The following is a 13,799-nucleotide window of genomic DNA, read 5'->3' as shown; positions in this document are numbered from 1 at the left end:
TGAAACATTTTTATGGGAGTATTATGACTAGTACACTGTAAAAAATTTCTTGTTGTTTTTACAAAAACTTTTTGGCAGCTGTGGTTGCCAGAATAATTTTGTAAAAATACAGAAAACTGTAAACACATTTACGTCAAAAACTGTTAATTTTACAATATAAAGCTGTAATTTAAAACAAGAAAATGTGAATATAAACCAGTAAATTCAACAACACACAAAATTAAATCTGTTTTGTACCTTGAAAATACTGACAACCACCATAATAATAAAGATGGTACTGTATAAGAGAAAGCCACATGAAGTATCAAAGCTCATCACAAGTAGCTTCACCACAAGCAGAAGTATATATTAACATATAGAAGGTGCACATTTATGGAAACACAAAACACCATCATGGTAACACACGTGATACTTAAATAATGCAAAAAACTTTCATTAAGCAACAGAAGATGTAACATAAAGCTCAAATGTACATAACTGATAACAAGAACTATTTAAAAACATGATTATTTAAACAAAATACTTTCAAACATGGAGTGTCACGCAGGGAATTCTAGGAATATCAGTTTACAGTTTTAGACTGTAAATTATACATTGATTTGTTCTTTTTTTACTTCTAAAAGCTGTATAATTAACAGAATTTTACTGTAAATTTACATTAAATGCTTTGTTAGATCTTTTACAGTTTTTCCCTGTATATAGTACGGGAACTTACTGTTAACCTATTATCAGTTTTTTTCCGTAGCGTTTTTACAAAATTTACAGTTAAAATTACACTTATTTTTTACAGTGTACTTAATTTGATCCTGCTGGTTACTGTTTTTGCATTAGATCGTGACAGTGCATGCGTGTAATCTAGGCTTGTACTTTACATGCATTTGCATATAGACAGAAAAGATCATCCTCTTCACATGAGCAAAAACTGACTTGGCATAACAGCGGAGTGGACCGGTATAGCCTACTAGTGCTGTGTTTGATACATTGATAGGACGATGTATCGTCACAGAGATCTGACGATACGAGTATCGATACAGTGTCCCTTTATCGATATAGTGACACGTGTGCAGCAGTGGACCGTGCTTAATTTGAATAAAAGAACAACATTTAAAATTGAGTAGAAAAGTGCACAGTTTGTAAAAAATAATAAATAGAGAGAGAGAGGCTGTGTATGTATTTATTTTTTAAACGAAGAGTGTGTTAATTTGTGCATTGATAACCTACCAGCAATCTAAATATGATTTCTTTATATATTAGAATGAGTACATTACAATATAAATTTATTCGAAAGAGTACATTATTATTTATGGGCTTAAATTAAAGTGCTTTGTCATGTTGGTGGTGACACCTCTCTTGTAACAAGCTTAACTATCACAGATACTCTACTTACTTTTTGGTCTTCTGATCACAAAATGTAGCCAAACTTTGGAACGCTTAGATTAGCAGACAAGGCACTAGATCACTAGGAAGTGACAGTTTCACTGATGGAGAAAAAAAAAGTGCAAAGGAGTCTATAAGCCGAATCTAAATTTAAATAGTATCTGATTCCTGAACTTAAGTATCCGATTCTGGAATCGGATTGATTTTCGATTCCCTACCCTTGCAGTGCCACAGTAAATGATTTTGGCATTACTAGAGAAGTGTCACCTAAGCTGTCAGTTCTCTGCCTCCAGCTGTCTTGTACCTGGACCTTCACATGATCCTGCTCACTCTGATGAAACAATGAGAACTCTCAACTTCCATTACTGGGGTTCAGTTCAGCTCTACTCTTTTTTTTTTCATTCTCTCCCTTTGGCTGCTGAGCCCCACATTACCATTCAGGATTTAATGAGCTTTTCATCTTTCCTGCAAAGCCAGTAAGTCAAAAGTTGGCACTATTAATGCGGCCAAAGGAGATGAGTATCTCAACCTTCTAAGTTTTCTGTTATAATAACAACGCATTTGACAGTGACATCAACAGAAGTCTGTTTTTTCATCCCTGAGGTCTCTGTCTGGACCCAAGCCCAGCCAGACAACATCTAGAGATAAGACATCATATAAACCACCACAGAATTTCATGAAGAGTTAGAAAGTGTTGACATTATACAGTGGCACCAAAAGTATTTAAACACTGCAACCACAATTAAAAATGAAGAGGTAGATACGAATAAGCATCAAAAGTACATGGTAGCATCTTCTATAAGCGGCCTAACCTTGTTTACATTTTTATTTCTTATGCTATATTTCTTTATATTATATGCAACATGATATATTTTCTTATCTAATGCATTAACATTTTAAAATATGGATTAAGAGGCCACTGCATATGTACGATTTATAATATCTCATAGAAATTTAAGGCGAAAGAGTTTATAACAGAGCAAAAGTTCCAGTTTGTGGTAGGGCTGGGCAATATATCTAACGATATGATCATGCACATTTAGTCAGTAGCCACTCAAGGCGATTCATCTGCGATAATGAACACGATATTGCGTAGCTTGTCAGTGATCTACGGCTCTGTTTATTAAATGCCGCTCCATTTGAAAGCAGGTGATGGATATTTAGTGCTAATCATGGAACCAGATTTACTGACTAGATGCACATGATCATATCGTTAGATATATCGCCCAGCCCAACTTTGTGATCATAACAGAATAAATAGTGAAGAAATGTTTACTAGCTCAATTAATTGTTATACAGAAGTGACAGTAATCAAATGTAGACCAGCCAGATACACATACAGTATTTTATTTTAAACACTTTGATGGAGATTAAATGCTTTTTCTCATTAATAGAGTTTAAACATTGAGAAATGCTTTCAAGGCTTGGTAAATAGATTTACAGGAGGAGATAAAGAGGTGCAGATTAGAGTCCAGTGAGGCCTGTCTTCAGAGATGGGAGGGTGATATAACCTCGGTTTCTGCACTAAAGCATCTCTAATTGAGTCTATTCAGCATTCCCATTTTACATTTCTAATCACATCGTTCATAATTCACCCTGGAATGAAGACTGAGAAAAGGGAAAGGTTGAAATTGTTTGGCAAAGGAAGAACGCATTAGAAAAACATGAATGGTTTCAACCAGTAAAAAAAAGGTGGTCATGGTTTCACAAGCTATAATCAAAGTATTATTATAAACCACTGCATAGTGGAACTGAGATGGATTTAGTTACACGTGGCATTGTTTGGCTGGCTTCTTTTTGCACCAAAACAGCAACGCAATAAATCTGTCTGAGCACAGGATGTACTTCAGCCATGAAACTGGTATGGTCCTCATGAATTCTACACTTACAAAAAAATAATAATTATTATTTATTTTGGTTCTATAAAAGCCAGAGATAAAAATTATTTGTCGAGCTAAAGTCGGTATAGCATGTGGACTTTTCTTTTAAAATGACATCATCAACTACAGGAGGATTAAGGGAAACTGAACACATGCTGAAAGGAAGTCTTCCTTTAAAAACACAAAAAAAATTAAGTTTGACTAAAAACTAAAATTCAGCTGAAAGCTCTTAAGAAAAGATGATTGTGGTCTCATTTGTTTTAAGACAATACTTTACTTTCAGTGTCTATGCCATTAAATTGGAAGTGGTATAAACATATTAATGTGTGTACGTATCAGAACATTTCTTATTCAAGCAGGTTTGAATATTTGAAGACGCAAAGGCCTGTAAATGCCATTTGTGTCAATTTTCTTCTAAAATGAAAAAAAAAATTCAGGCTCCTATGTGTAAGTTCAGTAATTTCACTTCAGTGGCAATGGAAAGGTTCTTTTCATTGCCATTAAAGATAAATAACTGAACATAAATATAGGAGCCTGACAATAATGCTCATTTAAAAAAAAAAATGTTTAAATGGCACAAAAGCTTTTGCATATGAAAGTTTCATTTATTAAACTGATACTGGTTTCCCATACAGGACAGAATCAACAACCTTTAAGCCACTACAAGATATCTCACTATGCACTTAATTGCATACAGAAGCACTGCAAAATCTTTGGTTAATCAAATGTTAACATATTTGTCATAAGGCAATTTCTAACTGAAAAACTGAAATGGTTTGTTCAAAAACACTGGTTCATTCAATAATGAAAACCACTGTGTTGCTTAACAGTTAATTATGTGTTGTCCAAAATTATTTTTTTAGGTGGAACAAAAACTGGCAACTTTGATTCAAATATGCCATTTAATGTGTTTATTAAACTGCTGCATAAAACCCTCTCAAACAGATATTTGAATAATCCATGACCCATTTAACTATGTGTCTAATTTTAGATGGCGCTGTGAGTTATGAATGCCGGTTTAGGGATAATGATTAAGGTCAATATCAAGGTTTGATACGTTCCCTCTCCATGAAGCCTGCACAGTGCAAAAATGGCATTTTCTCCAGAGCACTCACAACGCGACTCACTGAGAGACTTGCTCTTAATCAAAAACATAATCTCTGCTAGAAAGGAGCTGTTTTCCTCCAGCAATCTTGCTTTTCTCTCTTTCTTTAATCTGTATCTCACCATCCCTCTTGCACTTTCTCTCCTAAGCTTCAATTCCTTCCTCTTCCCCTCTTCAGCCTCACCCTGTTACCCAAGTACTCAAGAAGCTCCTCCACCTTTTCTACTCATTTGTTCATGAGCTTCATGTTAAAGCCCCTCTAGAGAAAAGTGCTGAGGTTAAGGCCTTTATGATATCAGAAAGCTCCCATTGGCTGGCTGCAGTGGTTTTAAGGTTGTGTGTGTGTGTGTGTGTGTGTGTGTGTGTTGAAAAAGACGAGACAATAAACAAAGGCCATAAGGGCATACTTGTTGGAAAATAATAAGATTCTGTGATTTCCAGGTCTAGACGTCTTTTTACTGGGGACTGGCATGAACCACTTCTCTATTAAATTCAATCTTTGTTGTTTTCTTTAATAAGTGATGGTTATCGTCAAGTAGATGATTATCGAACAGCTTTTTCAACCCATCTTTTTTCTTTAATGAGAAGTTTTTTTTTTAAACTGAAACTGGATACATTTTAACTTATACATTGTGCTCCTTCAGCCGCAGGTTTGATTCTCAAGGAATGCATGAACCAATAAAATGTGTACCTTCGATGCAATGTCAGTGGCTTTCAATAAAAGCATCTTCCAAATGCATAAATGTGAATCAAATCATTAAAAATGAAAAGCAAATGATATTGAATTGGATTGAATTTAATTGAAAGTAAAAAAAATATACATAATAATTTATAAAATAACAATAATTATATTATTAAAAAAATATATTATTATAAAAAATTAGATATGATATTGTTTTATTTATGTATACACACACAAACACACACATTACATATCAATAATATATACATACATTTTATAAGATTTTCTCATCCATCCAATCAAATTTTAAATAATTTTATTTTTAATTATTCGACTGAATCATTTATTATTTTTAAAGAAGATAAACAGGGTCAATTATGTTGGAGATGGAGTTATGAGAGCATTATTGTTTTTCAACAATCAAACCTTGGACTGACTTCTACTTTTTAGAGAAAAACAGCAAACTGTTCTCAATCAGTTATTTCATAAATTACTCAGAAGAATACTCTCAGACTCATCCTTATCCCTGCATCACCAAAGCATGTGCGCCTGCAGCATATGTGTCAGGCTTGTAAACACCTCCGTCTGGCAGCTCAAAGCAGCGCCGCACACGCTGTGAAACAGCACATATGCCAAAGTTGCACAAAAAAAAATAAAAAATGGTGTGATAAATAACTTAGCATAACAAAGCAGAACTGTGATACTGAAGGACTAAAAGACCACAAACGCAGAAGTTGATGCAGACAGGCAATGCAAATACTGACAAAGGCTGTATTTCCAGGCAGTACAGGCTAAAGTCATACTGTGTTATCTTTTCTGGCCTTTATGATTGTTACTTCTGGCATCTTTGGTAAAAGCCAAAGGAGACTGTGCAACATCAATGATCTTGTGACAGTGTTTCCCAACCACTGTGCCGCAGCACACTATGTGCCATGACAGCTTGTCAGGTGTGTCGTGTAAAATTATCAAAACTTTCTATCTCTATTATATTTTAGCATCATTATTATTATTTTAAATCAATGCTACTGGTCATCTTTACCTCCATTTGTGGGTTCTACAAATATTTAACCAATGAAAAGCATTCAAAAGAGCTTGTGACTAAACCTTGCAACGCCATTGGATTTTCAAACTGTCAGCAAAACTTTAAAACTCCACCCTCCTCTGTTCAGAATGAAGTGTCGCGCGCAGCCTGGAGACAGATCTCTGCTCATTAGCCATGCAAGGGTACATAAAGAACTGAGGTTTGAATAAGTACGGCATTTTCTTTACTCAACAAACACTATGTCTTTTTTTCCTGTGTTTGATGAGCGGAGAAGTATATATCCTCTGCATTTGTGTTTCGTCCTTCATATCATGACATTTTGGTCAAATCTATTCAACTAAAAAAACTGAACGCCCATGTAGCTACAATAAACTTTATAAAGTAAGTTCAGTATCGTTCCACAGTTTAGTAATGTGAACCATTCACTGCCTCAGATGTGGGCATTCTAATGATGGACAAAACACACAAGTGTCTGATCATATATAAAGCCACAATACCAACTCTGACAACGCTGTTTAATTATTAAAAAAACTATTTGTTTTGTTTTTACGTTTCCTGGTAGTGGTTTTGGACATACCAGGTTTCAGTCCGATACTACTGACGATATGTAAATTTGTTGTTTTATCATCACAAACAACATAAACCTACCTATGTTCCTACCTGACTTAAGATCAAGTTTCATGTTAAACTACTTTTCATATCATATCAAGTTTAAATATGCCCTTTGAAGCAATGCAAGTTTATGCAATTTTGCTATATTTAAGTGCTTACTGGTATACTTTGGGATTTTTTACTTATCAAAACATTTTAGCCGTGGCCAAAAAAAGGTTAGGAAACACTGACTTAGGAACTCTGGATGTGATACAGCTGCATATACTGCAACAGATAATGGTAAGTGTCAAATCATAGCAGCAAAGGAGAATACAGTGGGCAAACCTCATGCAGGATCACAACATTAAGAGGGGATTGAGAGTAAACTAGAAAGAACACAGCCACTTGACTAGGTTACTCAAGAGCTTCCTCTTCCACCTCCTTCCAAAATCATCTACTTTAAATGTTCATATACTGTAGATGGAGGTTTTATTCTATCTAGTTAAAATATCCATCTATAGCCCCTGGTTAATGGAGCCCAGTAATACTAGTCTCCCGTCTCACAGAATCACTGAATCAAAATAACAATGAAAAAATTGAGACCTGAAATTCCTGTAAGCCGAACTGCAGTACTACAGACGGTCATTAAAGGTTGTCATTCTCTTGTTCCCTCACAGGACCACAGGGTAGCAGTGAGTCTGTCAACACCTCTCGTGCAAGGCTATTTTTAGCACCATGCTCTACCCAAATCATTGTGCACATTGGCTAGAACACAATCATTATAGAAGGAACCTGAAATCTGCCCTAAATTGTTCAGTTTGTAATGAGGTGTAGGGTAGCTTTTAAGCCTGTTATTCACAGCTAAGAGCATGAGAAAAATGGGGTAGAGACTTTTAGATTTTCTCATTTCATAAAAGAAAAAAACACCAGATTTTCCCAGAAAGCAGGAAGGCTTAAATGGGTCATATGACGTTGCTAAAAAGAACATTATAATGTGTAATGCAATGTGTTTATGAGGTTTAAGGTAAAAAAAAAAAAAACATTTTTTTTCACCTCTATGCCCCGCCTTTCTGAAATGTGTTGATTTTTACAATGCTCATCAGTCTGAAAATCGAGGTGTACACTGATTGGCCAGCTATCCAATGCATTGTGATTGATCGAATTCCTCAAGCGTGTGACGTAAATGTTGTGGCCCTTACCGTACTGTGATGACATATGTCCCAGCGCAACAAGACAAAAACAAATAAAACCCGTTTAAAACAAGCCATTTTTTTTTGCATCCAGTGGGACATAATTACTGATTATAATGGCTTATACTTTTTACATGTTGTGTTGCATATCTCGCTGAGTAAACATAAAACCATCTCTGTATTTGTGACTGGAGAAACGGCAAACAACAACCTCTACTATATACTGCTCAAAACATGCGTTTCAATCTTTAGTGGCAAATTCTTTAAATATGAAAATGTACGTACAAGCTGTGAGTGAAATGCGCCAGACTGTCCTTACAAAGTTGGAACTGCCCCACTATATGGAAACAGACACCGGCATTGTAGGCTACTCTCGGGAACAGTGTTGTAAATACAACTTAACCATTAATTTTGAGATGTGTCCTCTTTTGGAAGACCAAACAAAGTAGTTTCGCTTTCACAACGAACACACAGTGTCTCCACGCCATGGCATCTGCGGCAACAGCAAGAATAAAAGTTACGCCTTCTTTCTTTCCATGAACATTTGGTAGGCATTATGCAAATCTTCCCACATCGTGACGTAGCGATGTGGGGGCATGTTTTTAACAAGCCGTTTTAGGTAGGTGTGGTTGACTCAACTTTTATAAAGAATATCTGTTTGGATTTGAGACTTTGCAACTTGACAGATCTTCGTCATGCACCAAGAGCTTGTAACACTCCAAAGAGAAAGGAAAACTTGAGCTCTTTAAGGTTTCTACCTGTCAATACACATATTCTGGAATGATTCAAATCTGACCCACCCTAACAAACCTGCCATCACATGCCATAGTTTCACAACTTTCAATGCAAACTATGTCATAAGCATAAAACCAGTTTCACTAACCGTAGTTTGCACAACAAATCTTCATGTTAATATTCTTTATTAGTGACCTTATCACTCATACAAAGGTTCAAAAATATCACATGTAGTACTAGTCAGTATCAAACTTAAGAGTCCAATTTATATAAATAATTCCATACCATAGAGCTAGTTGAGGAGAGGTGTGCTATTACTTTTCAAACCAATAAGACAAATGTTTTAGGCACACAATAAAAAAAATCCAACAAACTTATACAGACCGACCCTTAATTTTACAAAACAAGGGCAAGTGTAACAAAGGCCAGCGCATTTTCTACATAAAATATCTATATTACTTTACAAGTAAATTTCTTCAACAGTGCTATCATACGCCCTTTTATTCAAAAGTCTGGGTCTTTTATACTCACCATGTCTGCATTTATTTGAGCAAAATAAAAACATAAATATTGTGAAATAGTTTTACAATTTAAAATAACTTGTATTTGTATTTAATATTTTAAAGTGTTATTTATTCAAGTGATGGCGAAGCTGAATTTTCAGCAGCCATTAATGATTCAGATTTTAATGAATAGAAAGTTCAAAATATTAGAAATCTTTTGTATCATTACACATCTTAAGTGTCATTTTTAATCAATTTAATGCATCCTTGCTGAATGTTTTTTTTTTATTCTTAAAAAAATAGTTAGTTTATAGTACAGCATAATATAGAATAAAGTGCAGTAGAGTACAGCAGAACAACTCTATACCATTTATCTGCATTGTAGACATGGTAAAGTAAGACCTTCATCTGTCCCTTGCAGATCTGAAGGAAACTACACGAGCAGCATCTAAAATACCTGAATAGTAAATGAAATAGTAAAATAAGGAAATTTTTCATGTCACACACACACACACACATAGACACACACTACTCCAGGTGGTCTCAGGGTTTGAGAGCTACTGATCTAGAAGATGCTATCTATTATGCTTGGCTTAGTTTCATAAATTCATGAGTTTTCATCAAGTATAGAAACGTCCTTGATGCTTTAACAGGAATAACAGTCATTACTCACTATACTGCGTGGGGTGCAGCAAATGCTGAATTATGGGTTTGAGAATAAAAATAGAATTCATTTTCTCAGTGACGAAACCAAGCAAAATAAAGAAACAAAATAAACCTGAAACAAGAAGTAAATGCAATGCTGTTGACCGAAATGCCATTACACATATATAGTGTTGGAATGCCTTCAGTCAAAATTACAAAAAAAATTAAAAGCTAATCAGCACAAAACAAAACGAAAAAATATAAAAACTGGACTAAACAAAGGAGATGGAATGTTTCTCATTTGAATGTACATCACAAAGACGCCACAGGAAACCACATTGACTGAGGTGCACCTTAATTGGCATGGCAAAAACAAGGCAACTTTGCAATTCAATCTTGCTACTGTGAAAGACACAATCAGTATTCCTTATTTTTAATCTCAACCAAAGTCAAGCAAAACGAGTTTCTGAGAATTGACACAGAAATACTATTGCTTATCTGCCACTAAAAGGTCACTTGAATGGCTAAGATGAAATATATCACTGGAGCACTGACTATGCCCTTTATATGTACATGAATCATGTATACATTAAAAGAGCTATTCTGGAGAAATAATGTAAATAAACATCTACCATCACACCTGAAAGTGTATTTCGAACCAATTCAACAGAGACCTTCACCTGCCTAAGCATGCCAATATATGAATTCCTATTCACATTACTAAGCGATTCATTCTTAGACCTCTTTTTTCCAGAGCACCTTCTTTTTTTTCCAAGAAAGGCAATGCAAATGAATAGTGCACACAATTAAATAGATGTTGTGCAATGGGAAATGTCACCCCTTTGAAGCTTCGAGATCATGCATAGCTGGACTTACAGACAAACAAAATATGAAGGTTTGAATCTGAAACCGCTCTGAATTCAGATTGGTGCATCTGCTGAATGAACAGAGACTGTGAAAGAAATAAACAGCAGCTCCTGTGCCTGGGACTTACATATGACAGAATAAATGCTAATATTCACTGAATGGCCTATACCCTAATGTATAAATAATGAGCATCAACTATAAAATTTATAGTAGGAATATACAATTACTGTTGAAAATGATCCAACCTCCAAATTTTCTTCCCAACAGGGAAGGTGTTCAAACATGCCAAGATAAAGTAGGAAACTACGAAAGCAATGTGCATTTCAGCAAAATATTATGCAAATAATATTTTCTATGTCAAAGTCTGATCGATTGGAGAAACTAGATGACACAAAATGCGTCTCTGCGTCATGCCATTGCCATGACATTCAGCACATTTTTGTCCACTTTTTAAACAATTGGCTGAACTAATTCACTGTTTCTTACGTTACGATTCCAGTACATACATTAGGAAATGCTTTATATATATTGTGTCTATCTGTGGATTAAAAAAATCATTTGATCTACAGATTAACTGACTGATTTGCTATTGACTTTTGACTTTAAATAATAACAAATATGAATACAAAAACCTTGAGAAATACATGAAAAAATAATCTGGAACCAAACAGGCATCCTTAATTCTTTCCTTGCTATTTAAATGATACAAACCTAATACTGTGTGCTGATAGGGTGCCAATTCTGATCATATAAAACAGCTAACTTTGCTCCACTGATGACATATCTGAACAAGTTCTGCTTGTACAATACAGTGAGCTGTTTGATGTAATGCTGATATGATGTTAAACCATCCTTTCCTCAGCAACACCATTGATTCACCAACTAGGAATCTGATAATCATTGTGATAAATTACATAACCAAACCAAAGGTCTGTAGGATTACACATTTCCACATACAAAATCAAATTCTGACTTCCTTCATGACAAAGAGAGGAGAACTTCTTGGCTGATTTGGAAATATGCCTAAGGAGAAATTAAAAATGCCTTTGGCGGCTTATTAAAAGTCTGCAGTCATCACCGCTGTCCAACATATGGAAATTGTTGTACTTACATGAAATACAACATTGATGACATGCTGCCACTCACAACAATAACCCATAGAGCTTCACAATCAAAACACAGATGATCCATGCTGTAAGCTTCACAAACCACTTAAAACTGAAGAAAATACTCATGATCCCAATCTACAAACATACTGACAGCCATAAACAGATTAAACTGGATCTATGTATGCTGAGATGTATGGTGCAGACACTCAGACCTAGACTCAATCATATCAGTGTGTCCTAATGGATAAACATCTCGAAGAGAGACCATCAGCTCTCCTTCTCTTTCATGAGACCAAAACTGGAAAAAAAAAAAATTCTGATACAATTAATGTCACAAGTCAATCTACCTTAAGGAGTGCATATGACACACATGACGCACACAGGGACAAGACAAACATCTCCAACTGACTTTTCATGCGGAACTTAAATTATGAGTTGCTTATGGGTTTTTGAAGACTACATTTCGTCTCATCGGAAGTGTTTGAAATTCACAATTTACACTGTTTATTAAAATTAAAGCATATTGGTGGTAGAAAAAAAGCTGACCAATGGATCATTACTCTCCGGGTGGGCTCAAATTAAATTATGTCAAAGATTAATCAAATGTACAGTCATAATCCAACACCATCTGGAAGAAACAAACAGTTAGATGCAATTTATAGCTAGAATTATTAATCACAGCATTGATTATATACAAAATTCCTTACAATTCTTTACAATATTATTTGGGGGGGGGGGGGCATAAAGGTACTGCAGGGGGTCTATGGACTGAAATATAAAACAAAATGGATCAAAGCATTTAACCATTTTATTATTATTATTATTATTATTATTATATTCAGTTTATTAACAACAAAAGGTATGTAATAAAAAAACATGAATATTATTTATTATGTAATGATTTATAGTGTCATTACTGATTCTTGATATCATTTGTTTAATCTCTGGGTCAAATCAGCCATTAGAATACAATATAGGTCGATCTCTAAAAAAAGTTACACAGCGTTAATCATATCGTAATATTTTTGTGTTAGCAGTCCCTTGCCTGCGAGTCTGTGTGGGGGATCCCTGGGTCAGATATGGATGACAACTCCTGCCCTAGTTCCATTAAACATTCTACATTTAATGTTACGACCACTTTGTTAAGAGAACATGTTATGGTGAAGCAAAGGCCAACGTTTGAACTGTCTGTGAAAACCAGGAGAACGGTACTGCATTTGGGGCGTCTTAAGCATTGGAATGCGCCCATGACGCCCCAAAACGCTGTCCAGGGAGGCAGCTCACTAGGTTTTGAGACACAACCCCGGTTCATCACGCATTCCGACAGATTGACGCGGAAAGTGAAGGAAGCAAACTGCCAGTCTACTCTCTCTGCTTTGAAATCGCAGCTTGCACGTCAATTCCGGAAATGTCACATCACATACAGATAACACAGAGACATCTCCTTACCTTTCCCTCTGATCTCTTTATCCATCATGCGTCTTTGCAGTTAGTTTGGACAGTACGCACGTCTCTTTTATCTGCCCTTGTCTGCGCGCGTGAGAAGCGATTTCAAGTCTATGCGCGATTCATGTTTGAAGCTTCCGTGGAAATGACATGCAAAAGTGGGAGTATCCATGGACGCTGAGAAATCCTTGTTGAAGTAAGCGCGGACTTGGAGCGGTCTGTATGTGTGTGTGCAGACTTTGCTGCTGTCCTCCTCTCCTCCTGTTGAGCTCGAGGTGTGATGCTTGACTGCCTCCAGTGGTTCTGCGCGAGCTGCAGTGAAGCGCATTAATGGAGGCTTCAGACCACCCTCCGTCAAATATTAGTTATTCCTTTATGAAGCCTACTTTGAATAATATTACACTAGCGCCTTCTTAAAGATGTTCGTAGCCAACGCAAATCATAGACATGACACTTAAAAAACGCTGACAATTAGGGGTCATTCCTGTTATACAGTGACTTTTGTGTCCCAATGATTTATGTAATCGTATTTTCTCTAAAATGAGTCACATATTTATAAGATATGGCTTAAATTGTATATTTAATTGTATATTTCTTTATCACTTAAAAAGGGATAATAGAAATTTT

The 13,799-nt window shown here is 35.5% G+C and overlaps 1 protein-coding gene across 1 annotated transcript in view; it reads right to left on the bottom strand.

Annotated features, from left to right (window-relative positions):
• Positions 1-13,504, bottom strand: part of LOC128029178 (membrane-associated phosphatidylinositol transfer protein 3) — an 81,734-nt gene extending 68,230 nt beyond the window's left edge. The window contains exon 1 of the mRNA XM_052616784.1: positions 13,176-13,504. Within this exon, the coding sequence (XP_052472744.1) occupies positions 13,176-13,203 (28 nt within the window). The 5' untranslated portion in view covers positions 13,204-13,504. The remainder of the gene's footprint in view (positions 1-13,175) is intronic.
• Between the last annotated feature and the right edge of the window lie 295 nt (positions 13,505-13,799).

This window comes from Carassius gibelio, chromosome A15 (assembly GCF_023724105.1).
Source record: "Carassius gibelio isolate Cgi1373 ecotype wild population from Czech Republic chromosome A15, carGib1.2-hapl.c, whole genome shotgun sequence".
Taxonomy (NCBI): Eukaryota; Metazoa; Chordata; class Actinopteri; order Cypriniformes; family Cyprinidae; genus Carassius; species Carassius gibelio.
The sequence above is the reverse complement of the archived record's forward strand: the minus strand, read 5'-3'. Positions and strand labels throughout refer to the sequence as shown.